The 25,727-nt window shown below is 40.6% G+C and overlaps 1 protein-coding gene across 5 annotated transcripts in view; it reads right to left on the reverse strand.

Annotated features, from left to right (window-relative positions):
* Positions 1 to 25,727, reverse strand: part of FER1L5 (fer-1 like family member 5) — a 79,581-nt gene that overhangs the window by 10,997 nt on the left and 42,857 nt on the right. For 4 of the 5 annotated variants that reach the window (XM_056813067.1, XM_016427875.2, XM_056813070.1 and 1 more), the window contains 15 exons: positions 24,539 to 24,663; positions 19,224 to 19,324; positions 13,685 to 13,871; positions 10,870 to 11,025; positions 9,104 to 9,262; positions 7,032 to 7,195; positions 6,155 to 6,266; positions 5,861 to 5,963; positions 3,346 to 3,488; positions 2,632 to 2,805; positions 2,130 to 2,247; positions 1,905 to 1,982; positions 1,370 to 1,551; positions 945 to 1,106; positions 457 to 561 (listed from right to left, as the gene is read on the reverse strand). In XM_056813067.1, the coding sequence (XP_056669045.1) occupies positions 457 to 561; positions 945 to 1,106; positions 1,370 to 1,551; positions 1,905 to 1,982; positions 2,130 to 2,247; positions 2,632 to 2,805; positions 3,346 to 3,488; positions 5,861 to 5,963; positions 6,155 to 6,266; positions 7,032 to 7,195; positions 9,104 to 9,262; positions 10,870 to 11,025; positions 13,685 to 13,871; positions 19,224 to 19,324; positions 24,539 to 24,663 (2,069 nt within the window). The remainder of the gene's footprint in view (positions 1 to 456; positions 562 to 944; positions 1,107 to 1,369; positions 1,552 to 1,904; positions 1,983 to 2,129; positions 2,248 to 2,631; positions 2,806 to 3,345; positions 3,489 to 5,860; positions 5,964 to 6,154; positions 6,267 to 7,031; positions 7,196 to 9,103; positions 9,263 to 10,869; positions 11,026 to 13,684; positions 13,872 to 19,223; positions 19,325 to 24,538; positions 24,664 to 25,727) is intronic. The other variant, XM_056813068.1, reaches the window with a different exon arrangement.

The raw sequence follows: 25,727 nt of genomic DNA on the forward strand, positions 1-25,727 counted from the left end.
GTGCAAAGACCCAGAAACAGGAAGAACAGAGAGAAGGCTATTTTGGTTGGACTATAGATTGCAGGAGAGTCAGTAAAATATAATGGTCTGAGCAAAGATATTACTCTTGTCACATGTCTAGGTGCACAGGCTGCTTGGTTGTTGGAAGGGTGAACCCTATTGAACCCCTGTATCTAACTCCCAGATCTTCCCAAGTGCCAACATATCCTGGAAGATAGCATTAGGTCTCCACTCCCCTTTCTCACCATCTCAGCTCATATACTTCCTTTCAGACAGATGGGATCCAAGAGACGTGGAACCAAGGAGTAGGGAAGGCCAAAATGGGTGTGTGATGAGAAGGAAGGTCCAAACCCCCTTCTCACTTCTGCCTGGGGTGAATCATGAGCCTTTTTCTTGGGCACCTACAGATGTTCCTGTTATCACCCCATCCATCCCCTATTCCTCTAGCCTTTTCACCTCAATGGCAGTTTTCTTCAGGGAGGGCTGGATGCTTTGAGGGAGGGTATAGTAGCCATTCTTCCAGGGTATACTCATGAGTGGAGATCTCTGGTTACTGACCATCTGAAGAGTGATAGAGAGTCACCTTTAAGGCCCCTTTTCCATCTCTCTACCTATAATTCTAGGATGCTGAGTGTAGGACAGACATTAAGGATACACTGGACTTAAGGCAGAGGGAAAAGTGGTGTCAAGTAGGGGCTATTTGATTCTCTAAAAGCTCCTTTGAGGCAGCCCTAGAGTCTCTAAGGCTGAGAGCTTCACATGTGATTCCTTTCCATTCATGGAGTCAAGAAGACAACCAGAATGTTCTGATACCTAGCCTCCACTTTTCTCCCTCAGGCCTCCCAACATCTATCTAGTGGGCTTATGCTTTATTTCCCCCTATGAAAGGGATTGGCAATTTAGAGGACGTGGGGTCCTTCACAGATGAATTGCACTTTAAGTACCTCAGTCTCTAGGATCAGCTCAAAAGCAGCCAGAACTTCTCCCTCGTCCTCCCCTGGCATTTTGTTGAAGGAATGCCATCTTAGCAGAGGTAGGACTCGATTTTTGAGATCTAAATAGACAATTGGTGAACACATGCTCCTCCCACATAAGCTCTGCTTGCCCTAGGGTACAGGAAAATGGAACTTTAAAAAGTTGGCTGAGATGGGCAGGGATATCCTTGGGTTCTAGGAATTGACATATGTAACAAAGCCAGAGGTAAGTCATAGGCAAACCTTGAAGGGCCCTGACTTTGAAATAAGAACTTGCCCAGTATGTGCCATCAGCACTGCGCCAAAGACAGGCACAAGAATAAACCATGCATAAGGCAAGGGGTTGTAGGAATAGCAATGGAGGCCCCCCGCTTAACTCATTGCTGCCCACATACATGGGAATTCTGCTGCCAGAGCTCTAGGCACACAAGGGGAGGGTTTTCTTCTATATCCTGGGGTTTTTCATAGAGTGGAATGTGGTCAAAGATCAATGTCTGGTCCCATGTTGGGACCAAGGAAGTCTCCAGTGTCCGGGTGCGCTGGCCATAGTGCAGGAAGACCACCTGAATGGTAGACCCTAGAAATGGGGTAAGGGGAAGGAAGTAGAGTAGAAAATCAAAATAAGGGTGAGGGTTTCATCTAGCCCAGACATTTATCTTGGTTATTTTATCTACTTTTCAAATTGTGGTGTTGGGGAGTTAGGAATCATCTGTAGCCTCTTCTAATCCAACCCACCCTGGTTCCAAGGAAGTCTGTGTCCTTGACCTCCTAGAAATAAGCCCTGCCTGCATTATGCAAGTGAAGCTTATCCCTTGGGCAAAGCCATCCCAGTAGCAGAGCCCACAGTCAGATCTCAAGAGAACTCCACTATCATTATAGTTCTGGGATCTTTGGCGGGGTGCAAGATCAATGGGAGTGGACAGTGCTTACCTGAGAAGGTCTGGTCGTGATTAGACATCAGGTTTCTGGCTTGGTAGATATAACAGAGGAGCTGGTAGTACTGTGGTTCTGGTTATGGGGGGACAGAGGAGCCACACATATCTGTAACCATTTCTTAGGACCCCTTAACCCTCAACCACATACCTATTCCTTTATGCTGCATAGGAGCTGGAGCTTTGGTGCCCTTGGGCATTTCCCCCCATCTAAGGTGCTCACTGTGGATGATGCAATAAATGAAAGGAGTCCTGAGTTCTTGCTCCATTAAAGTTTTTTTTAGGGCCATGGGATCATCCTTTTCCTTCTTCTCTTGCTTCGCCATCAACTTCTCTTTTTCCTGTCATCCAGGATGACCTTTCATCAAAGTGTCTCACACTCCACCTACCAGATCCCTACTGTCCCAAAGCTGGGTTCAAAACCAGGGCCCACTCTGGGGAGGATGGGGATATAGGATGATGAACTCTTTTTCCCAGGCTCAATCTAGTGAAGCTGTGTTATGAGAGAAGAGCCTGGCCTTAGATTAGGGCAAGGTAGAGTTTGGTGGTAGATCTCTGACCCCCTAGGAGTCAGGGTTGGTATTGGGTGCCCTGAGTCCTGGACGCCTTTGATTGTGCCCTATTACCCACTCTTAAGTGTACTTGGAAGGTCATGATTTGTGCTCTGCTTTGGGCTAACTATAGAAGAGAAAGAATGGGGTAAGGAGAAATATTGGGCCCATTACCAAGGATTTCTCCAGGTAGAAGATGGGAGAAACATTGGTGTTCTCAATGGGTACCATCCTACGGTGCCAGCAGCGATGGCGAAACTTGCTGTCTGACTGTGGATTTAGGCCAAATTTGGAGTCAAACGAGACATATTCCCATCCTTCCTCTTCCCCAGATAGGGCAGGTGACTGCTGTGAGTAGGCAGAAGAGAACTTCAGTCAGGAAGCTTTACCAGAGAGACTTGGGGGTGGGTGGGGGTGGGGAATAATACAGTAGTTCTGCCTGTTTCCTTTGCCATCACCCCTGGTGTGCCAGCAAAGCACAGAGGGCCTCCTCTAGGACAGTTGGGGTTGTGGGAATGTACTCTTGAGAGGCAATGAAAAGATCTGAAGACAGAAAAGAGGAAAGGGTGAGAAGATACCAGTATAATTGGACAAATGGAGGGTAAAACTTCTTATACAAAGTACTTTATGGTTTGCAAAGTGCTTTACGTACATTATTTCAGTTGGTCTTTACAACAGTCCTGTGAAGAAGGTACCATTTTGCAGATGAGTTAAATGAGGCTCAGTGTTTAAGGGACTTTTCCAAGGTGACAGAGCTAGTAAGCATCTGAGGCAGTATTTAAACCCAGGCAATTAGTGAAATGGAACAGTTTGGGGGTGGAGTGAGATGAAGACACTCTTGGCTCAATCTTTTTCCTCTTGAACCCTTGCCTACGAGGAAGAGGCTACCTTCTGTTCGTGTCTCTGCTCTTCAGTGTTTTGGTATCTCTGTCTCACCCAGCGCCGCCGCCGCCAGGAATGATAGGTCTTCTCCACAGCAGTCCAGGCTTTGGGGATACCAGAGGGCGGAATCCCCACACCATACTCCCAGCCTGTAGGAAGAAGGACCTATCAGCCTTTTGGCTGCCCAACTCTAGTGAGGCATAGAAAGCATAAAGGTTTAGGGGAAGACAAGCAGATTGATTAAAGTACCAAGAGCTAGGTCCCAGGTGATACAACTGGAAAGAACCTGGTACTATGAATGAGGAGACTTGGGTATAAGCTCCAGATTTGCCACTAACAACCTATGTGATCTTAGAAAAGTCATTTCTTTTTTTCTGGGCCTCAGTTTTCAAACCAAACAAATGCAATTCTGTTAGCATATTTTAAATACCCACAAGGTGTGGGTGAAGGCAAGGTAAGAGACAGCATAGAATGATGGATAGATGGCTGGTATTAGAGTCAGGAAGATCTTGATTCTTGCCTATGATATATACATATATATATTCTAGCTGTTTGACCAGACCCAAGTTACTTAAACTCTTAGTGCTTCTGGCAACTCTAAAACCACTTGTAGAACATCTAATTGGTATTGGTGGAGGGAGATTCCAAACCATATATTCTCTACATTGATCAAATATCTGGACTCTATGTGGGTGTGTCGGTGCATGTCTCTGTAGGAGGGCATAAAGGCACAAGGTTAGGTTCTGGGAATGCAAAGACAAAATGAAAATCAGTCCTTGCCCTCAAGTCACTTGCTTTCTTCTAGGAACCTAAGTTTTCTGCAACTGAAAAATGAGTTGCACTAGATGATCTCTTAAGTACTCCTCCAAAATAGTCTTTGAGTCTATGAAAGACTAATGGTACTAAAAAACTAATAGTTTTTTTGCCCTGGAGAAAAGGAGAAATAACTTAGTAACTGAAGCATTTGGAGATATAGGTAGGAAAATGCAAATAACTTTCCCTCATTTCTGCTTCTTGGAACCCCCAGTTCCCTTCAATCCTATTTTAGGTGTACCCCACCCCATCAGATCCTCTTTTCTTTTAAAAAAAAAGGCAATGGGGGTAAAGTGACTTGCTGAGGCTCATACAGATAGGAATTGTCTGAAACCAGATTTGAACTGAGGTTCTCCCCACTCTATGTTGTTGCTTTAAGCACTGTGCTACCTAATTGCCCTAGAAACCCTTTTTGATCTCCTCAGTCCTTAGAGTTTCTACCTCCCCCTGAAACTTCTTTGCATTTACTTATTTCTGTATTCATTGTTCTCTTATCCTCTACTCTCATATGAAAAATGTAATCTCCTTGAGGACAAGAACTATCTCATTTTTCAGCTTTTATGTACCTAGTGCCTGGCACATGATAGGTCTCTAATAAATATTTCTTGAATCAAAACTGAGTGAAGCAAAGAAAATGAGTTTTCATTGTAGTTGAAGAGATTGGTGTTATAGTTTGTTGAAAAAGAATAGAACAGGAGACAATGGAATAGAGTAATGATAGTGAACCTTTTAGAGATGTAGTGCCGGGCCTTGCCCCTGTTCCACATTCCCAGACCAAGAGCTGTGCCCACCCCACCCCAGACTATGTTCCATGCTCCCCCCCCCAATGGAGTGCTGGGTATGCCCCACTCTCCTCCTTACCACACACAGGGGAGGGAGAAAGCTCTCCCATTGTGGGCTGCTGGGTGGAGGGGCAGGTAAAGTGAAGAATGTCCTCAATGAGCCTGAGTGCTCTGCTCCCCTCCAGCTCTGCCCCTCATGAGCTGCCCACCTTACCCCCTGTTTGCTCCCATTGGGTTGCTGGGCAGAGGAGTGGGTGATGTGAAAACATGTTGTTAGGTATGGTGGAGAAGGAGATGGGAGCAACTCTGTCCAAGTCCCTCTGCCTTTCTAGTAATGAACTCTAGGGATGGGGTGGGGGTGGGCACACAGTGCATGCCCACAGAAAGCACTCTGTTTGCCATCTTTGGTACCCATGCCATAGGTTCACCATTGCTGGAATAGAGCAATACAGAACAGCATAAGACAGAATAGACTAACATAGACTAAAATAAAAAAACTAGACTAAAATGGAATAATATAGAATAGAATATAGAATTTTAGCCTTGGAAAGGCCCTTCAGCCCACTCATTTTGTATGCCCAACTTACACAGATAAGTCGGGATTTTAAACTAGGTCTCCTAACTCTCAAGCAACTCAAAGACCATTTGGAAATATTTAAGAAAAATTCCAAACCCATGGTTCTTGTTACTGCACTGCATGATCTCCTAGACTTAGTATCCCATTATTCTAAATCTTTGGGGTGGCAGTGTGAAATGGCTCATATTTCCCTTCTGACTGAAATTATCACTCACTGTTGGGCTGTTTACAAGTTCACAGATTTAGAGCTATAGAAGAACTTAGAGGGGCCCTTTAGATTTTAGTAACAATAATTTGGGGGCCATGGTTCTTCTAGTAGGTAGATATTTCCAATGAAAATAGGACCTGCCTTCATCATCCACTGCCTCGTTTAACTCCACATTCCAGTTTTCTTTGATGGTCCACCCTTTGGGGCACTCCATACTCTCCTTGGCTGGCACAGGCTGTCCAATCTGCAGAAGGGATGAGAGGGAAAGAGTGAACTGAGGACTTTAGGGGAAGGGCAATTCCGGATTCCTCCCATCTCCAACACTCCTAGCTACCTTACTCTATTCCATCTACACTATAGCAGTCCCTGATTTGTATCTTCTGCCTTCCAGCTTTGGTTATCCTATTTCTTTTTAAGGATACCACTCTTACTCACCATATCAGTGTTTGGTATTGCAGCTGGAGTCCAACTCTTCCAGGTGTCTCGTGTCTGGTTTTCATACACTTCCTCCAGTATTTGTTTTTGATGGATATCTTTGCCTAGAAGTCTGGAGGGAGGAGGTTAGCAGGACAGACCCTTGTACTCATACCTGTCTCACCATTTTGTGATAATCCAGTGGGCTTGACTTGTCCTGTCTTTTAGCCTCATACAATGTCATCACTGTATTTTTCTTAGACATACCTAGGGTAGAGCAATTTAGGGTGCTCTCTCCCCTAAGTCTTATGGCACTTCACCAGTCTATGCTGTTCAATATGACCCTTGTCCATCCTTTGGTGGCCACCTAGGGCATTTTACCATTGGACACTTCTCTGAAATTAACTATTCTCTTTGACCTGAGGGATGAACTTCCCTCTCTTGATGAGATTGTTCACAGTCATACTTTCCTTGGTTTCTCCCCCCTCCTTCCCCCCCCCCCCCCCCCCCCGGCAAACCTCATTGGACTATCCTTTTCAGGACAACTTCTACCACTTGTTTATCCAAGGTAAAGGAATTTCCAGTTATAGCTTTGGTCCTGATTACACAAGAACAAATTATCTATTTCTAGCTTCAGTGGCCGAATGGCTATCTTGTAGCCTTCCTTTCTACTCCATTGCTTCCATACTGGTACTTCTCTTTATCTCCCTCTAGCACAATTTAATAGCCAGATTCTCACCCATAGTGAGTAGCACAAATGTCTGAATAAGAGATTGAGTAGGATTAGGGAGCAGGATAAGGTAAAGGTAGTGGTAGACATCCATGGACATTTACTTAGCCCCTACTCATCCCACCTTATTCCCATTGTCCTTCCAGTCCCATTGTTTGCCAGGCTCACCTTCTCTGGGGTTCCACAAACCAGTTTCCCTCCCAGCGCCATCCTTGGGGCACTTGGAAGTTTTTCATGGGGAGATACTGCTGTGCAGTGACATCAGAGAAGATGGGATAGTTTTTCAGCCCTTGTTGTCCCCACTTGCCCTTGTACATGGCTTGGTTCTCATACTGAGAGAGGTAATAAGGCACACACACACAAATAAATATGAGATGAATCATAGGATATCTTCAGAGTTGCATGGGCAATAGAGTCCATTTAGTCCAGCTCTCCACCCCCACCCCCTGTTCCATTTTACAGATGAGGAAAGCAGAGCCCAGAAAGATGAAAAAGCTTGCTCAAAAGTAATCAGGTAATAAAGAGCAGAGCGCTATCAAATACAGATCATTTGATTTCAAATATAGTACCCTTCCTGTTATGCCATACTTGTATCATTAGACTAGATTAACAACAACAACAACAACAACAGCTGACATTATCAGAACACTTTATGGTTTAAAAAGTGCTTCATATACATTTGATCTGAGACTTTACCCACCCAATTTCCCTCCTGACAGAAGAGTGAAGGCAGGCAGAGACCAGAATCTAGTTTAATAGGGATTTTAACTAAACAGAGAATTTCAGACAAAGCATACGTGCCATCTTGCAAGGTGAACAGGGATGAGGCAGGGAGGGCCAGGGGTATAAATATCTCTCTCTGGAAGAAGAGGAGATAGGCAAGTTTGAGGGGATGGTGAGGCCAAGGGAAGGATTCCTTTGAAAGGAGAGGAGTACTGAATATCAGAGGAGGTGACTAGATGGTTTGAATAAAGAGAAGGGTAGAATTTCACAAAAAAGAAGGAGGAATGCTTTGTAACTGTGGTATGGGCAGGGGGCTCAGAAATAACATATGGAAGACAGCTAGGTGACACAGTAGATAGAGTGTAAGGCTTGGATTTGGGAGGACCTGGGTTCAAATGTGACCTCAGACACTTCCTAGCTGTGTGACTTTGGGCAAGTCACTTAACTTCCATTACTCAGTCCTTGCCCTTCTGTCTTAGATTTGTTACTGAGACAGAAAGTAAAGGTTAAAAAAAGGCATGGGCAAGAAATAGTGAATGTGTTGGGCTAGTGATGAGAGCTAAGGATGGTAATGGTGGAGGTCAAGGAGTAATAGGGGCTTAAAGCAAGTGAGGTGAGGGCAGAGACCTCTTAGAATGTACATGGGCCTTGGAGTATATCAAGAGTCAGTTGGGGGGCAACTGGATAGCTCAGTGGATTGAGAGCCAGGCCTAGAGACGGGAGGTCCTAGGTTCAAATCTGGCCTCAGACACTTCCCAGCTATGTGACCCTGGGCAAGTCACTTGACCCCCATTGCCGAGCCCTTACCACTCTTCTGCCTTGGAGCCAATACACAGTATTGACTCCAAGATGGAAGGTAAGGTTTAAAAAAAAAAAAAGAGTCAATTGGAAATTAGTAGATGGTGTGACAGGGAGCCAGCCTTGGAGTCAGGACAATCTGAGTTCAAGTCTAGAGTTGAGTCAAGTCTGTTGAGTTCTGGCTGTGTCTTCTGATTACCTAACCTCTTGGTGCCCCAGGGAACTCTAAGATTAAAAATTGCAGAGCATTTGAGGCGATTAAGTCACAGGTTAAATCCTGCTCTCCCTTTCCCCCTCTCTTCCCTAAAATAATCTATGTGGGAGTTAATTGGACAGGAGAGAAAGAAGAGGGAAAATGGCTTCACAATATACTATTCCATATTTTATTCCCTTGATTGAGAGAGGGAATTTCTTCCTTTGGCTCTGGGCCCCTAAGAGGCTCCTGTCTCATTCTATTCACAACTCCTCTTATTTTCTGAGAAAGGTCCTTCTGTTTGGTTTTTGTTTCCTCATCTATAAAATGATCTCTAGGTTTCCCTCTAGTTAAAAAAAAAAATTCTATGCATTAAAACAAGTCCTTTCTTGGCCTCCCCAACCTCCCTAGTATATTTTCCATTCTTCTTCCCTCCCCTACCTCTCACCTTCTCCTTCTTCTCCCCCTTCCCCAGACTCATCACCCTATGCCTACATTTCACCCTATGCCCAAACAGGCTTCTTACTGTCTCTGAATAGAAGATGAAATCATTATAGCTGGTCTCTGCCAAGGCACTGCTGTGGAAGATACTGCCTAGCCACATGCATACCCGGAGCTGGGCTGCCATTATCCCCTTCTCCTCTTCGGCCTTCAGGAAGGGCTTTGGCATTTCTTCTTTGGAGTACTGAGCCAGAGATAAGGAGGCAAAAAAGCAAGGGTCTAACATTTGGGATGAAGCTAGTTTTCTCCTCTCCTAATGGCTTATGAGCCTGGCCCATCCTTGCCCCAAGCTTCTGGAATTTAGTGATGCTAACTTGAAGGCAGCCTGCAGAGTCAGTTGGGATAATTGCCTCACCAGGGACTTTACCCATTGTAGGAAATCAAAGTGCAATAGGAAACCAGGCGAATGGGCAGCTGGTGGAGGGGAAGAAGGTGGAGCTCTACCTGTCTGGGCTTGGAAATCCCCAAATCCTGACCATTTCATATTTATAGAATCAGCCTGTAGTCACCACTGCCCTATACATTGGGGCTTATTACCTAGTATCCTCCTCCACAGGCACCATGATATCTTTTTGCAACTCTCTGCCTTGCCCGTACCCATTTTAATGTTCATTTTTTTTAAATAAAAATTTATTGACACCTTTTGTAGTCCTCCTGTATCCCTTCTCCTTACCCTCCCCAGAGAGCAACCTTATGTTATTTTTTTAAAGAGGAAAATACCCCCCCAACCATCAGTACATAATAGTTAGCATTTATACAGCACATTTGTAAGGCCCTTTGCAAATATTAACTCATTTTATTCTTCCAGCATCCATGGAAGATAGATACTATTATTATTCCTATTTTTATAGTTAGGGAAACTGAAACAGATAATTTAAGAGACTTGACAAGGATTATAGAGCTCATAAATGTCTGAGGTCAGATTTGAACCTAGAAACTCCCATCTTTGGGCTTGGTTCTCAATTTACTGAGCTACCCAGCTGGCCCCCAATTTTTCTTGATCCCCACTCTATAACATTGTTAAGGCAGAAATATGCTTGGTTTTTTTCCCTTTAAACCCTTATCTTCTGTCTTAGAATCAAAACTGGATATTGGTTCTAAGGCAGAAGAGTGGTGAGGGCTAGGAAATGGGGGTCAAGTGACTTGGCCAGGGTCACACAGCTAGGAAGTGTCTGAAGTTAGATTTGAACAGAAATATCTTTTGCATGACTCATATGTATGAGTATTTTATTTCTTGCCTTTTCCTTGGGTGGAGAAAGAGGAGAATTTGGAACTGAAAAATAAAATAAAAAAAATACATATATGGAATTTCCACTCCCCACATTTCATTTCTGCAAAGGAAATGGGGAAAAGACATCTTCTATCTCCTCTTTGGGGCCAGGTTTGTTCTTTTAATTTTGCCACGTTCTTAATATTTATTTTAATCTGCTTTTAAAAATCCCTTACTTTCTAGTATTGATTCTAAAGCAGAAGAGCTAAGCAATTGGGGTTAATTAAGTAACTTGCACGAGGTCATACAGCTAGAAAGTAGCTAAGATCAGATTTGAACCCAGGCCCTCCAGTCTCTAGACCTGGCTCTCTATCCACTGAGGTACCTAGCTGCCCCTTCGTCCACTTTTAACTGTCTATAGAAGCAGTAGAATGTAGGGAGGGGATAGAGTGCTGCTGAGTCATTAAGATGTGGGTCCAAATTCTCCCCTCTTTGTTCTGCCTACCTGTGAGGATTGTGCTAGGCATATAAATGAGAGCAAAAGACTGGTATAGACCTAGGGCTGGGAGGTATCTTCTCACCTGCATGAAGAGGGTCTGTGCCTTCCCACAGAACTTGCCGCAAGAGAAGGGCCCAGCCTTGGAGAACAGGATGGTATGGACAGGTACCCGAGCATAGGCAATGCGCTGTTCTTTACACAGGAGCCAGATCACCACATCAGGGATGCTCAACTGAGGCTGATGTGGGGAGATGAGAAGGAGTATAGGAGTAAGAAATTAACAAAGAGGGATTGGGGGAAATGCGTGAGGCACTCAGAGACGCCCAAGCTTTTTCCTCAGGACCTTTTCCTTAGGCTAGGTGGCTCTTTGTATCCCCATCACCTATCACAATGTCTGACATATAGGAACTTAGTAAATGAAGCATATCCTACCACCACTAGGCCTTTTCCCCAAAGAAATCAAAGAAAGAGGAAAGGGATCTTAAGAATACTTACAAGCATATTTATAACAGTCAAATGTTGGAAACTAAAGGGGTGTCCCATTGGGCAAGAGCTAAACAAACTGAGGTATATGAATGTAATGGAGTATTATTGTGCCACAAGTAATAATAGAATGGCCAATTTCAGAGGAAACCAGGAAAAACCTTTAGGAACTGATTCAGAGGATAATGAGTGCTATGAGAGTAATCATTAAAGGGGGTGGCTCAGTGGATTGAAAGCCAGGTCTAGAGACAGGAGGGTCTGAGGTCAAATTTGATCTCAGATACTTCCTAGCTGTATGACCCTGGGCAAGTCACTTGACCCCCATTGCCTAGCCCTTACCACTCTTCTGCCTTGGAACCAATACACAGTACTGATTCTAAGACAAAAGGTAAGGGTTTAAAAAAGAGAAAGAAAGAAAGAAATAACCAATAACAATGATATCATTAAAGAAAAAAACAACTTTGAAATACTTTAGAATTCTGATGAAATGTAGTGATAAACTCCAAATCCAAAAGAAGAAAGATGAAACATGTCACATCTTCCAATAGATAGCTGATATACTTGAAATGTAGAATATACTTACATTTTTGGACATAGCTATTAAGGGAATTTATTTTGCTAAATTTTATAGTGAGGGTTTTATTTTTCTTTTTAAAATTTGATCAGTGTATCAGGAAGTAAAGGAAGTAGCAGATTAATACATTAAAAAAATGCTTTTTAATTAAAAAAAAAAACCCAATCAGTGGAAAGTATATTAGCTCTGGAGTCAGAGGACCTGGGTTCAAATTCCAGTGCATCTGCTTACTCTCTTTGTCTCTTTAGGCATTAGTTTTCCTTCCCTGAACTTCAGTTTCCTCATGTAAAATGAAGGGGTTGGATTAGACATCTTCTAATGCCACTTGTAACTCCCTATATGATCCCTGATCTTATGAAATTCTTGTTGAATGAATGAATGTACCTCTTTTATTTAACCTTTACCTTTTAAAAAATAAACTGAATCATGTAACCATGGAAAAATATTCTAAATTAATTAAATAAAATGTTCAAATCATACATACACACACATAAAAAAAAAAAAGAGGCAAGAAGCAGGATTTCTAAGTAGGGTAGAACTGATCGGGGCCAGTGAGCCAGAGCTGAAGTTTCGTTACCTAGGAGATGAGGGGATAGATAAGGAAGGAACAGTTGGCAGATAGAGGTCTTTTTGCCTCTGAATATCTTGATACCCAAGAGTTCTGTCTCTTAGTCAAGGGCTACTGGCAGTTTGACTACTGACAGTTGGCATAAACAGATTTAAGGAGTTTGTGGGTGGTGAATATCTTGTTTAATTAGGAAAAATAGGTAGTTAGTGAATCAATTTTAGATAGTATAGGTTAGATAGGCCTGGTCTTACCAGGCAAGAAGAACCTGTCCTCAGAAAACAGTTAGAAGTAGGGTTTTAGAAATTTTAGTTAGTATTAGGAATTTAGGTATAGTCATAGGGCATTAGAATAATAATCTCTTTCCTCCTTCTCTATTTTCTATCTGTACTTCTTCTGAAATTAAACTAAGTGTTTTATTCAATTGCTCTCCTCACTTTTGTCAGACTCCTAACATTTAACCCTTACAAGCCTCAGCAATAATTATGGTCTTCAACTTGTGATCCTGTATATATCACTAGGCCTGACCCTGGCTTTAAAACCTGTTAACACCCAATACCACCCACTCTTGTCTTTTGCTTCACTATGAAGTGACTTTCACATCATCATCAAGTGACATCCTACTCTATTTTTAATGTGGTCTTGGATTATTTTTAACTTGGTATATAAATTGTGATGTTCTTTAGGGTATATAGGAAAGTCTCTCACAGTGCTCTGGGTCTTTTGGTCTTTACCAGAAGTCTGACTCTATTGTGAGACCAGCCCCCTTGCAATAAACCTATTTCTTTATGGCTTGGAAAAAGAAATAAACCCTTACTTTCTCTCTTGGAATCAATACTCTGTAAGGGCTAGGCAATGGGGATTAAGTGACTTGCCCAGGGTCACACAGCTAGGAAGGGTCTGAGGCCACATTTGAACCCAGTGCCTCCCATCTCTGGGCCTGGCTAACTCTTACCTCCTGACATAGAATCGATACTATGAATAGGTTCCAAAGCAGAACAATGGTAAGGGCTCAATGGTAAGTACTAGGCAGTGGAAGTTAAGTGACTTGCTCAGAGTCACACAGCTGAAAAGTATCTGAAGCCAAGTTTGAACCCAGGACTTCCCAGCTTTAGACCTGGCTCTCAAAATACTGAGCCACCTTTCTGCCTCTGAATGTACCTCTTCTTAAGGACTCATAAGAGAAAAGAAAGGGCTTCGTGATATTAAGGGGGCCTAACAGGTGACTTCTCCATCTCCCTCCAGTGAATGAGGGTGACATAGCACTTGTCCTACCTCTGCTAGCACAGCATTGAGCCGATACAACCAGTTCTCAGCTGTGGGCAACATCTCCATGACTTCATGTTTGCTCTTCTTGGCTTCATAGTCCAGTTCTGAAAGGACCTTGTGTCGAAGTTTCAATAAATTCTTGTCCAAGATTGTGACAAAGGTGGATTCTTTCCTCATATTAGGCAGAGGCCTCCTGGGGTAGGGACAGGGGTAGAGAGAAGCTGCTACTACTGCCTATCACTTAACATCCACACTCATCCATCCTTTCCCTCTCCCTTCCATGCACAAACCTCTTCCACAAAAGTTGGGGTTTCTTTATCTTTGGATCTTACAACATGACTTTTAAAACACTCTGAATCATACATAAATCTATAGCTAGGAGGGAATTAAACTTTTTTTTTGCTCTAGAATTAAAAAAAATTCCTCTAATAAATTTGTTTATTTTAAACATTAATATTTTTGAGTTCCAAATTTTCTCCCTCCCTCTAATCCCTCTCCCACTCACTGAGAAGGCAAACAATATGATAACAATTGTAAATGTGAAATCATGTAAAACATATTTTGGTAGGGACTTTAGAGCCCATCCAGTTCAACCCACTCATTTAATAGGTGAGGAAAATGAGCCCAAAATAACATAGGTGGAAAGATCCAGAGTCAGAATTTAAACCCAGGCTCTCTGAAGTCAGCTTTACCATGCTATTTCCTACCTGCCCCGGCCTTACTTAAAGCTCCATTCTTTTATCTGCTGAAGAGCTTTCCTTCTCTTTAAATGAACCCCATCACCCTTGCCATCCCCTTCTGCCTTCTCTAGCTGACTGTTTCTTGTTATCATCCCTTTTCCTGTCCTAATCATCAGTCTCTCTATTTAGTTCCTTTGGAGTTGTTTACAAATGTGCTTGTCCAAACTGCAAGCAGGCAAAAATAAACAATTCAGATATCATGGATTCACAGTCAGGATTGCCCAGAATTTAGCAGCTTCTACATGAAAGGATCAGAGTGCTTGGAATATGATAGTCCAGAAGGCAAAAGAGGCAAGTTTACAATCGCCTAACCAGCAAAACTGATTATATCATATAAAGTGATCATTTAATGTAATAAAGGATTTCTAAGAATTCGTGATGAAAAGACCAGACCTGAAAAGACAATCTGATGTTCAAAAAGGCCTCAAGAGAAGAATAAAAAGGTAAACAGGAAAGAGAAAATGTAAGAGACTCAAAGTCAAATTGTTTACATTGCTATATGGGAAGAGGATACTTGTAACTCTTAAGAATTATATCATTATTAGGATACTTACATAGACAAAGTAATTATGATGACATGATATCCAGAAAAAAAATCAAGTGGTGAAAAAGAGGATTGAGAAAAGAGGGAAGGGAGAGGTAGAGTGGGGGTAAATTCTCACCTGAAGAGGCATGAAAAAGTTATTAAAATGGAGGTAAAGGGGGCACAGCTGGGTGGCTCAGTAGATTGAGAACCAGGCCTAGAGATGGGAAGTCCTGGGTTCAAACTTAGTCTCAGACACTTCCTAGCTGTGTGACCCTGGGCAAGGCACTTAACTCCCATTGCCTAATCCCTACCATTCTTCTGCCTTGGCACCAATAAATAGTATTGATTCTAAGGCAGAAGGTAGGGTTTAAAAAAATGAGAAGAGGATGAGGGTGGAGGTGGGCAATTACTCTTAGTAATTGGCTCAGAGAGGGAATAAACATCCAGTTATATAATAAAACAGTTGGGTATAGAACTCTCTTACCTTATAGGGAAGTAGGAGGGGAATAAGAACATAGGAGGGGGCTAATAAAAGGGAGGGGGTTTTGGGGAGGAAGTATTTAGAAGCAAAACACCTGTGAGGAGGAACAGAGTGAAAAGAGAAAGCAGGAACAAAAAAGGAAAACGGGGTGGAGAGAATAGACAGTAAGAGATGTAAAATGTGTTTTCTTCTAAACTACAATAGATCCTATTATTTTTTTCTAGATCCTTGTCTTTCTCTTCTCTTTTTCTAATGAATCTCTTGAAAAAGTTATTGACATTGGGTGCCTCTACTTTCTCTTCTCTTATTCTCCTCTTCTAGTCTTATTATTCAACTAAAAATGCTCTCTCCAAAGTTAACCAATTATCTCTTATTTGTCACATCTGATGCCTTTTCTTAATTCTCACCTCTATTGCCATTTCTGCAGCTTTGGACTACTTTCTCCTACACACTCTATTCTCTTTGGGTTTTTGTGACATTGCTTTCTCTTGGTCCTCCTCCTATATAGTTGACCATTTCTTCTCAGTTTCCTTTGTGAATCCATCATGTACCTCCCCCACACCCCTTCATACTGTGAATGTCCACCAAGACTGCTTCTTCTCTTTTTTCTCTATATTCTCTCATTTATTGATCTCATCAAGTAAGCAAGCAAATAATAAGCATTTAAGTGCTTACTATATACAGGAACTGCATTAAGCTCTGAGAATTCAAGAGGCAATAGAGAGTACCTGACCCTTAAGGAACTTACAGTCTAATGAGAGAGAGTCTAATGCTGCAGCAGGCAAAGTCCGCCCTTGCCCACGACTCCAGGGTATCCCAACTGGTGGCAAAAGATCAGTCAACAAAAAATAACAAACGGAAGACAGCTTAATCATTACAGCTATGGGATTGCTTTGCATCTCAGAGCTGCTCCACCATCCCAATGTCTGATCTTTATTTTTATACCAATTTTCTTGGCATGCAGATACACAAAATCAAAGAGAGGTAATTGGAAAAGTGATACATTAACTTTTAACAAATCACTTGATTAACATTCTATATTTTTGTATTGTGATTAAAGACAGAATAAAGGTTGTACGCAAGATAAATGATTTTGTCATAGGTGGCTTAATTTTCTCATTACCCTGTGAGAAGTTTTGAGCTTATAAACAATCAAGGAAAATTATGTATTGCTTTAAATAAAATGGAATAATTAATCAGTAGATCTTAGAAGACAATTCAACAATCATACCATTGAGGCTGAGGGGTACTGGGAACATAATTCAAATTTCTTCTAGGGAGTTCCTGAATTACTGATTTGTGTAATCGAGTCACTGAGGGATACTGAAGCTTGATGTACTTGTACTTATTGTATGGGCCTCTATGATTGATTTGTGTGCTGGCTTCATGAGAATAGGCTTCTGTGAGTGGAAAAGTTTTGGGCTTGGCCTGTAGCTGCGGTTTTGCTGGGAATTATGTCCCTAAGTAAAAGTTAACCCATGATAGTCTTTTTGGGATTGGGTTTAAGGGTCTGATCTTTTTGGTGATGGTTTGGGGAATTAGGGTACAGGTGTTTTGCCAATTTATAGGTAAGGGGCATTGATGAAAGAGGTCATGTAAAGGGGGTTGAGTGGGCAATCACATCTCACCAAGGACCACTCTGTGATCTCCCCAGCTACCACGCGTGACTCTGTCAAGGCTGATGGCTCCCAGCAACATGCAAACAATGCAAATAGATATCTACAAAGCAAGCTATAATAGGATAAATAGGAAATAATTAACAGAAAGAAGGTGCTGGAATTAAGAGAATCAGAAAGGACTTTTTGAAGAATGTGGAATTTTAGTTACTTTAAGTAATTACTTAAAGGAAGCCAAGGATATAGTAGTAGAAGTGGAGAAGGGAGCACATCCCAGGCATGGAAGACAGCAAGAGAGAATCCTAGGAGCCAAGAGATAGAGTGGGTTGTTTATGGTATAGCCAGGAGGCCAGTGTCACTGGACTGAAGAGTTAATGTGGAGGAAGGTGTAAGAAGACTAGGCAGAAGTGGGGTAGGTCATAAAGGGCTTTGAATGCCAGAGTGTTTTGTTTTTGCTTCTGGAAGAAAACTTCCAAGGTTACAATGATCCTCTCTATGTAGATGATTCTCAGTTCTATATATCTAGTCCTAATCTCTCTCCAGAGCACTAGTTCTAGATCACCAAGTGTCCACTGAACATTTCTTCAAACTGGATACTTCTTAGGCATCTTAAGCTCAGCATGTCCAAAACAGAACTCATTACCTTTTCTTGGAAGTCTACCCCTCTTCTGAGGTTCTTTGGAATTGTCAAGGGCAATACCATTCTCACAACCACCCAGGTTTCCAGCCTTGATGTCATCCTTAATTCCTCACTCTTCTTTCATCCCATTCAACCAGGCACCAGCTAAGTCTTGTTTCTTCTTTTACAGAAGTTCTTAGTTCCCTTTTCACAGTTACCACCTTTATCACATATAGAACAGGTAACTTTTTTTTAAAGCCCTTGTCTTTTGTCTTAGAATAGATATTAAGTATCTACTTAGTATCTATTAAATATTGATTCTTTTTTTGCTTGTTATATTTATTTTTTAAATTTTAATTAATTAATTTAGAATATTTTTCCATGGTTACATGATTCATGTTCTTTCCCACCCCTTCCCCCAACCCCTTCTCTACACGTGCCATTGATCAAGACCTATTTCCATATTATTAATATTTGCAATAGAATGATCATTTAGAGTCTACATCCCCAATCATATTGCCATTGAACCATGTGATCAAGGAAATGTTTTTCTTCTGTGTTTCTACTCCCACAGTGTTAAGTACTGATTCTAAGACAGAAGAGCAGCAAAGGCAATGGGGGTTAAGTGACTTGCCCAGAGTCATACAACTAGGAAGTGTCTGATGTCACATTTGAACTTGGTACTTCTCATCTCCAGATCTGACTCTCTATCCTCTGAGTCACTTAGCTGCCCATCTTTCCATTCTTCTTTCATGTTACTCCCTGACTTTTGTCTTGCCACTGTGCAAAACTCCAAAAGAGAGAGTGAGGCTGACAACTTAGTGCAAATCTGCTTCAACTAAATCCATCACCCAGTGACCTCATCCTCTTAGAAAAGTGAAGGATATATAGTGCAAGGCAATCCATGTACTCTACAATCCATCCATACTGACCTACATGTGATTCCTCAGATATAGTGGAGCTCTCCTCTCTCCATGTATTTATACTGTCTGTCCCTCATGCCTGGTAGTTCTTTAAGGTTCCCTGTTTAGGGGGGCAGCTAGGTAGCATGATAAATAGAATGACTTGGGTTCAAATGTGGCCTCTGACACTTCTTAGCTGTGTGAACCTGGGCAAGTCATTTAACCCCCTTGCCTAGCCCTTACTGTTCTTCTAACTTGGAATCAAAACTTTGTGGCTTCTTAATAGATATTTAATATCTCTTCTAAGACTGAAGGTAAGGGTTTAAAAATAAAAAAGATTATTTGCTCTGTAAGTATCTTCTTCATATAGATATTGTCTCTCTCATTAGAAGAAAGATTCTTAAGAGCAGGCACTCTTTGTATCCCCAGTGTTTAGCCTAGGGCCTAACATGTAATAAGGGTTTTGTATATAATTATTATTTGATTGATTGGCTTGGAATCTTGTCTCTGTTAACTTCAACTCAATCTGGCTCTGGCAAGTTCCTCTTTTTCCCAAACACACTCCAAACTTTAGCTCCCAGCCTCATTCACAACTTAGTCCAACTCCACTTTCTAGATCTTCTCCCAAATCCCCATCCTTCCAGCGTATTCCCCAACCTACTTGCAGTCTTCCCTTAGCTCCTCCAGCAATTTCTTCCATAGTCTAGGCAAAGCTGGGTTCTTAGGATTCTGTATTGATTTCAGGGCCTCCAGGTTGCTTTTCTATGAGAGAGAGAGAGAGAGAGAGAGAGAGAGAGAGAGAGAGTCAAATAAGTACTAAGCCATTAACAAGCTACTATAGAACTAGTCTGTCTGAAACATTCTCAGCACATTGTACACAGTAATATTGAAAGATGAATATCTATAAAAACTTGGCTATTCTCTGCAATGCCATGATCTGGGACAATCCTGAAGGACTTATGACAGTAATGTTCTCCACCTCTAGAGAAAGAACCCTTGGCGTCTTTCCCATTAGTGTATCTTTGGTTTTATTTTGGGGTTTTGGTTATGTATGACTTTGCTCTTACAACAATGACCAATATGGAAGTGTGTTTTTTTTCTTATTTTATTTTATTTTTTTTGGTTACAATACTCACTTTATTTCCCTCCCTCCCCTCCCCTAACCCTTTCTGTAGCCAACGTGCAATTTTGTTGGGTATTACTTGTGTCCTTGATCAGGACCTATTTCCATGTTGTTGTTTACACTAGGGTGTTCATTTGGAGTCTACATCCCCAACTGTATCCATTCTACCCATGTATTCAAGCAGTTGTTTTTCTTCAGTATTTTTATTCCCACAGTGTTTCCTCTGAATGTGGATAGTGGTTTTTCTCTTAGATTCCTCCAAGTTGTTCAGGATCACTGCATTGACACTAATGGAGAAGTCCATTACATTCAATTGTACCACAATGTATCAGTCTCTGTGTACAATGTTCTCCTGGTTCTGCTCCTCTCACTCTGCATCAATTCCTGTTCCAGTTCACATGGAATTACTCCACTTTATTATTTTTTGAGCACAATAGTATTCCATCACCAACATATACCATAATTTGTTCAACCATTCCCCAATTGAAGGGCATCCCCTCATTTTCCAATTTTTTGCCACCACAAGGAGCGCAGCTATGAATATTCTTGTACAAGTCTTTTTCCTTATTGTCTCTTTGGGGTACAAACCCAGCAGTTCTATGGCTGGATCAAAGGGCAGACAGTTGTTTATCGCCCTTTGGGCATAGTTCCAAATTGCCCTCCAGAATGGTTGGATGAATTCACAACTCCACCAGCAATGAATTAATGTCCCAACTATGCCACATCCCCTCCAGCATTCATTACTTTCCTTTGCTGTCATATTAGCCAATCTGCTAAGTGTGAGGTGATACCTCAGAGTTGTTTTGATTTGCATTTCTCTGATTATAAGAGATTTAGAACACTTTTTCATGGGCTTATTAATAGTTTTGATTTCATTAACTGAAAATTGCCTATTCATGTCCCTTGCCCATTTTTCAATTGGAGAATGGCTTGATTTTTTTGTACAACTAGTTTAGCTCTTTATAAATTTGGATAATTAGACCTTTGTCAGAGGTTTTTGTAATGAAGATTGTTTCCCAATTTGTTGCTTGCCTTCTAATTTTGGATGCATTAGTTTTGTTTGTACAAAACCTTTTTAATTTGATGTAATTAAAATTATTTATTTTACATTTTGTGATTTTTTCTAGCTCTTGCTTGGTTTTAAAGTCTTTCCTTTCCCAAAGATCTGACAAGTATACTATTCTGTGTTCGCCTAATCTGCTTATAATTTCCTTCTTTATATTCAGGTCATTCACCCATTCTGAGTTTATCTTGGTGTAGGGTGTGAGATGTTGATCCAAACCTAATCTTTCCCATACTGTCTTACAATTTTCCCAGCAGTTTTTATCAAATAGTGGGTTTTGGTCCCCAAAACTTGGATCTTTGGGCTTGTCATAGACTGTCTTGCTGAGGTCATTTATTCCTAGTCTATTCCATTGATCCTCCTTTCTGTCTCTTAGCCAGTACCAAATTGTTTTGATGACCACTGCTTTATAGTATAGTTTGAGATCTGGGACTGCAAGTCCTCCTTCCTTTGCATTTTTTTTCATGATTTCCCTGGATATCCTTGATCCTTTGTTCTTCCAGATGAACTTTGTTATGTTTTTTTCTAATTCAGTAAAAAAGTTTTTTTGGAAGTTCAATGGGTATGGCACTAAATAAGTAAATTAATTTGGGCAGGATTGTCCTTTTTATTATGCTAGCTCATCCTACCCATGAGCAATCAATGTTTCTCCAATTGTTTAGGTCTAGTTTTAATTGTGTGAAGAGTGTTTTGTAGTTGTGTTCAGATAGTTCCTGTGTTTGTCTTGGCAGATAGATTCCTAAGTATTTTATATTGTCTAGGGTGATTTTAAATAGAATTTCTCTTTCTAATTCTTGCTTCTGAAATGCTGATGACTTGTGCAGGTTTATTTTGTATCCTGTGACTTTGCTAAAGTTGTTGATTATTTCAACTAGCTTTTTGGTTGATTCTCTAGGATTCTTTAAGTAGACCATCATATCATCTGCAAAGAGTGATAGCTTGGTCTCCTCATTGCCAATTTTAATACCTTCAATTTCTTTTTCTTCTCTAATTGCTACTGCTAGTGTTTCTAGTACAATGTTAAATAATAGAGGTGATAATGGGCATCCTTGTTTCGCTCCTGATCTTATTGGGAAGGCTTCGAGTTTATCCCTATTGCAGATGATGTTTGCTGATGGTTTTAGATATACACTGTTTATTATTTTTAGGAAAGGTCCTTCTATTTCTATGCTTTCTAGTGTTTTCAGTAGGAATGGGTATTGTATTTTATCAAAGGCTTTTTTCTGCATCTATTGAGATAATCATGTGATTTTTGTTGGTTTGCTTTATTAATATGGTCAATTATGCAGATGATTTTCCTAATATTGAACCATCCTTGTATTCCTGGTATGAATGCTACCTGGTCATAGTGAATAACCCTTGTGATGACTTGCTGGAGTCTTTTTGCTAGCATCCTATTTAAGATTTTTGCATCTATATTCATTAGGGAGATTGGTCTATAGTTTTCTTTTTCTGTTTTTGACCTGCCTGGTTTTGGGATCAGTACCATATTTGTGTCGTAAAATGAATTTGGTAGGACTCCTTCTTTGCTTGTTCTGTCAAATAGTTTGTATAATATTGGGGTTAGTTGTTCTTTGAATGTTTGATAGAATTCATTTGTGAATCCATCTGGACCTGGGGATTTTTTCTTAGGGAGTTCTTTGATGGCTTGTTCAATTTCTTTTTCTGATATGTGGAAGTAGGTTTTGCACAATAATTAAAAAAGAAAAGAAAAGAAATAAAATGTGAATAAACTTAAAAAAGAACTCCAAAACATTCTCAGCTAGGAACTGGGAATTCTCAGATCCCCAGGAATCCTAGCAGGAACTAAAGCTTTCAGACCAAGGGGCCTCATAAACTATATATCATAGATCTTCATGGATAGGACCTCTTCCCTTCTCTGTGCTCTCAGAATAGGTGATAGATAATTGTGGAATGTAATTTCTCTCAGTCAGAAACTATCTTTTGTTCTTTCTTTTTTTTTTGGTCTTTGTACTCAGGGTTTGACCTATAGTAGGGGGCAACAAGGTGGTACAATGATTAGAACAATGAACATAGATACCGGAAGATCTGAAATCAAATTGAGACTTAGACTCTAAGTTTGTGACCCTGGGCAAGTCATTTAACCCCTATTTATGTCTATTCCTTATCTGTAAAATATCTATGAAATGAGGACCCCACAGGAGAAGGAAATGGCAAATGACTGAAGTATCTTGACAAGAAAACTCCATGGACTTTCATGGGATGGAGTCAGACAGGGCTACGCAACAATAGTAAGGTGCTTAATAAATGTTGCTAAATTGAATTGGGCATTAGCTAACATTTATATAGTACTTTAAAGTTTCCAAATTACTTTGTATATATTATCATATTTGATCCTCACATCAATCTGTGAGGTAGGTACCTACAAGCATTTTTATTCCTGTTTTGTAGATGAAAAAAAAAAACAGGCTCAGAAGGATTAAGTGACTTCAGCATTTTCAAGCAGCTAATAAATTCCAAAAGCAGGATTTGAATCCAGGATTTTCTCCTATCCAAGGGTATTTCTTTTCCCAAACACTCACACTAGAGCCTTTCTTACTCTTCCTCATATATGATGTTTCCATGCTTTTGCTCTGACTATTCCCCATGGCTGGAACACTCACTCTCTGTGCCTCCAGATCTTGCTTGTTTTCCTCAAGAATAAATTTACATGGGTGCCATGAGGTGGCTCAGTGGATAGAGAATCAAGCCTAGAGTTGGAAGGTCCTGGGGTTCAAAATCTGGCCTTAGACACTTTCTAGTTGTGTGACTCTGGGCAAGTCACTTATCCCCATTGCTTAGCTCTTATTGCTCTTATGCCTTGAAAATATGTAGTATTGATTCTAAGATAGAAACTAAATCTTTAAAATATCTTTTGTGTTCATTTCTGCAGAATAATTTTATCTAGTCTCTCATTCCCGCCTAAGGTTTTTGAGTTTGCTTTGCATATACAGCACCAATATGTAGATGTGTTGTCCATTGTCTTCCTCATCAGAATGCAATCTCCTTCCTAGCTGTGTGACCCTGGGCAAGTCACTTAACCCCCATTGTAGGTAGTATAAGCTAGGACCTTTATGGCTCTTCTGTATTGATTCTGAGACAGAAAATGGGGGTTTAAAAAATAAAGAATGTAAGCTCCTTGAGGGCAGGCACTGTTTTACTTTTGTCTTACTTTACTTTGTCTTACTTTACTTATTGATTGATAAATTTAACCCAAATTGCTCAGGTAAGAGATGGTGTGACATAATGAATAGGGTACTAGATGATGTCAGGGTGACTCATACTTAAATCCCATTTTCTGACACTTCCTAGTTGTGCATCTGTGTAGAAGTCATTTGACTTTTCTGAGCCCTAGTTTCCTCATTTGTGAAATGAAGATCAGAATTGTGCCTACTTTACTGGATTTTGTGAGAATCAAATGAGGCAATGTACATAAAATGTTTTGAAACCCTTAAAATGTCACCTAAAAATTGTCATTATTACTCTTTTGCTATTCAGTGAGTCAACTAACAAATTTAGCTCAGAAGCTCCTTGCCATAACTTTTAGTCACAAAGAGATAATTTCTTCTGAAGGGGAAAAAGGCCAGTGATTGGTTTCTACTGGCTTTGCTCTCTTATCATTTCTCACATTGACTTCTCTGTCTTCATTTCACACCATATTTTCTTTTTTTTTCTTTTTAATTTTAAAAAATAATTACACATAACAACAAATTTCTACATAAGATTTCCAAAGTTCTATGATCCAAATTGTCTTCTTCCTTCCCTCCCCACTCCTGGAGGTGGCACTTACCAGTCGGTCCCAGGCTATGCGTAGGATATTGAGAGAGCTCATACGGTAGCCAATATCCTCCCAGGTAGAAATCAAGGACACTACTGGCTTGTTATCTTGCCAGGGCATGAAATGGTATAAAGTACCTGGGGCACAGAGGAACAGAAATGTAGAAATTCTGCATTAGTACCCCCCATTGATATGTCACAGAACTCGTGGACTACTTGATATTTGCTAATTAAAAGTAGCTCAACTATATTATTTTATTTTTATAAGTATATATAAATGTCATATTTATATATAAAGTACTCTGTAAGCCTTAAAGTATTATATAAGTGGTGCTTATTACTAATAATGACATTAATAATAGTAATAAATTAAATATAAGATAATTATATTTAATAATAAAAAAGATAATTATATTCAATAATAACAGCAATAAATGAGAGACAGCTTGGCATGGTAGACAATGAACAGGAAGACACTCTTCAGACACATTCTGGCTAAGTGGCCATAGACAAGTGAGTTAGACTCTATGAGCAGATAGAGCACTGGTCCAAGTGCTTCACAATTATCTCATTTGAGATTCACAACTCTGTAAGTAGGTGGTATTATCATTCCCATTTCAAAGATGAAGAGACTGAGGTAAAAGTGGTAGATGCTATTATTATCCCCATTTTATAACTGAAGAAGTAAAGGTTCAGGTTCACACAATTGGAAAGCATCTGAAGCTGTTAAGTCTAAGAACCTGTTCCACTCTTCCTGGAGATCTCATGGCTTCATTAAGGTCAACACATCCAAAACAACTTATCTTTCCCCACAAAACCTATTCTTCCTTTGATTTCACTATTTCTATTAATGACATCCCCAACCACCCATCTATGTTCAATTCTTTCTCATTCTACTTTGTTGGTTTGTCATTCACATGCCATTCCCTAACTGTGGATATAACTCTCCAAGCTCTGTCCTGGGCCCTCTTTTCTTCTCTCATTATTCTCTCCACTTGGTAACCACTTGGTAACCACTTGGTAATAACTTCCAGGATTTAATTAGCATCCTGTTGAAGATTATTCTCAGACCTAAGTGTCCAGGCCTTGATCTCTCCCCTGAGCTCCAGTCCTGTGTCACCAACAATCTATTAGAGATTTCCTCCTGGATATCCCATTAGCATTTCAAAATCAACATGTTCAAAACAGAACAAACACTTTTA

The sequence above is a fragment of the Monodelphis domestica genome, chromosome 1 (genome assembly GCF_027887165.1).
Source record: "Monodelphis domestica isolate mMonDom1 chromosome 1, mMonDom1.pri, whole genome shotgun sequence".
In the NCBI taxonomy this organism is placed as follows: domain Eukaryota; kingdom Metazoa; phylum Chordata; class Mammalia; order Didelphimorphia; family Didelphidae; genus Monodelphis; species Monodelphis domestica.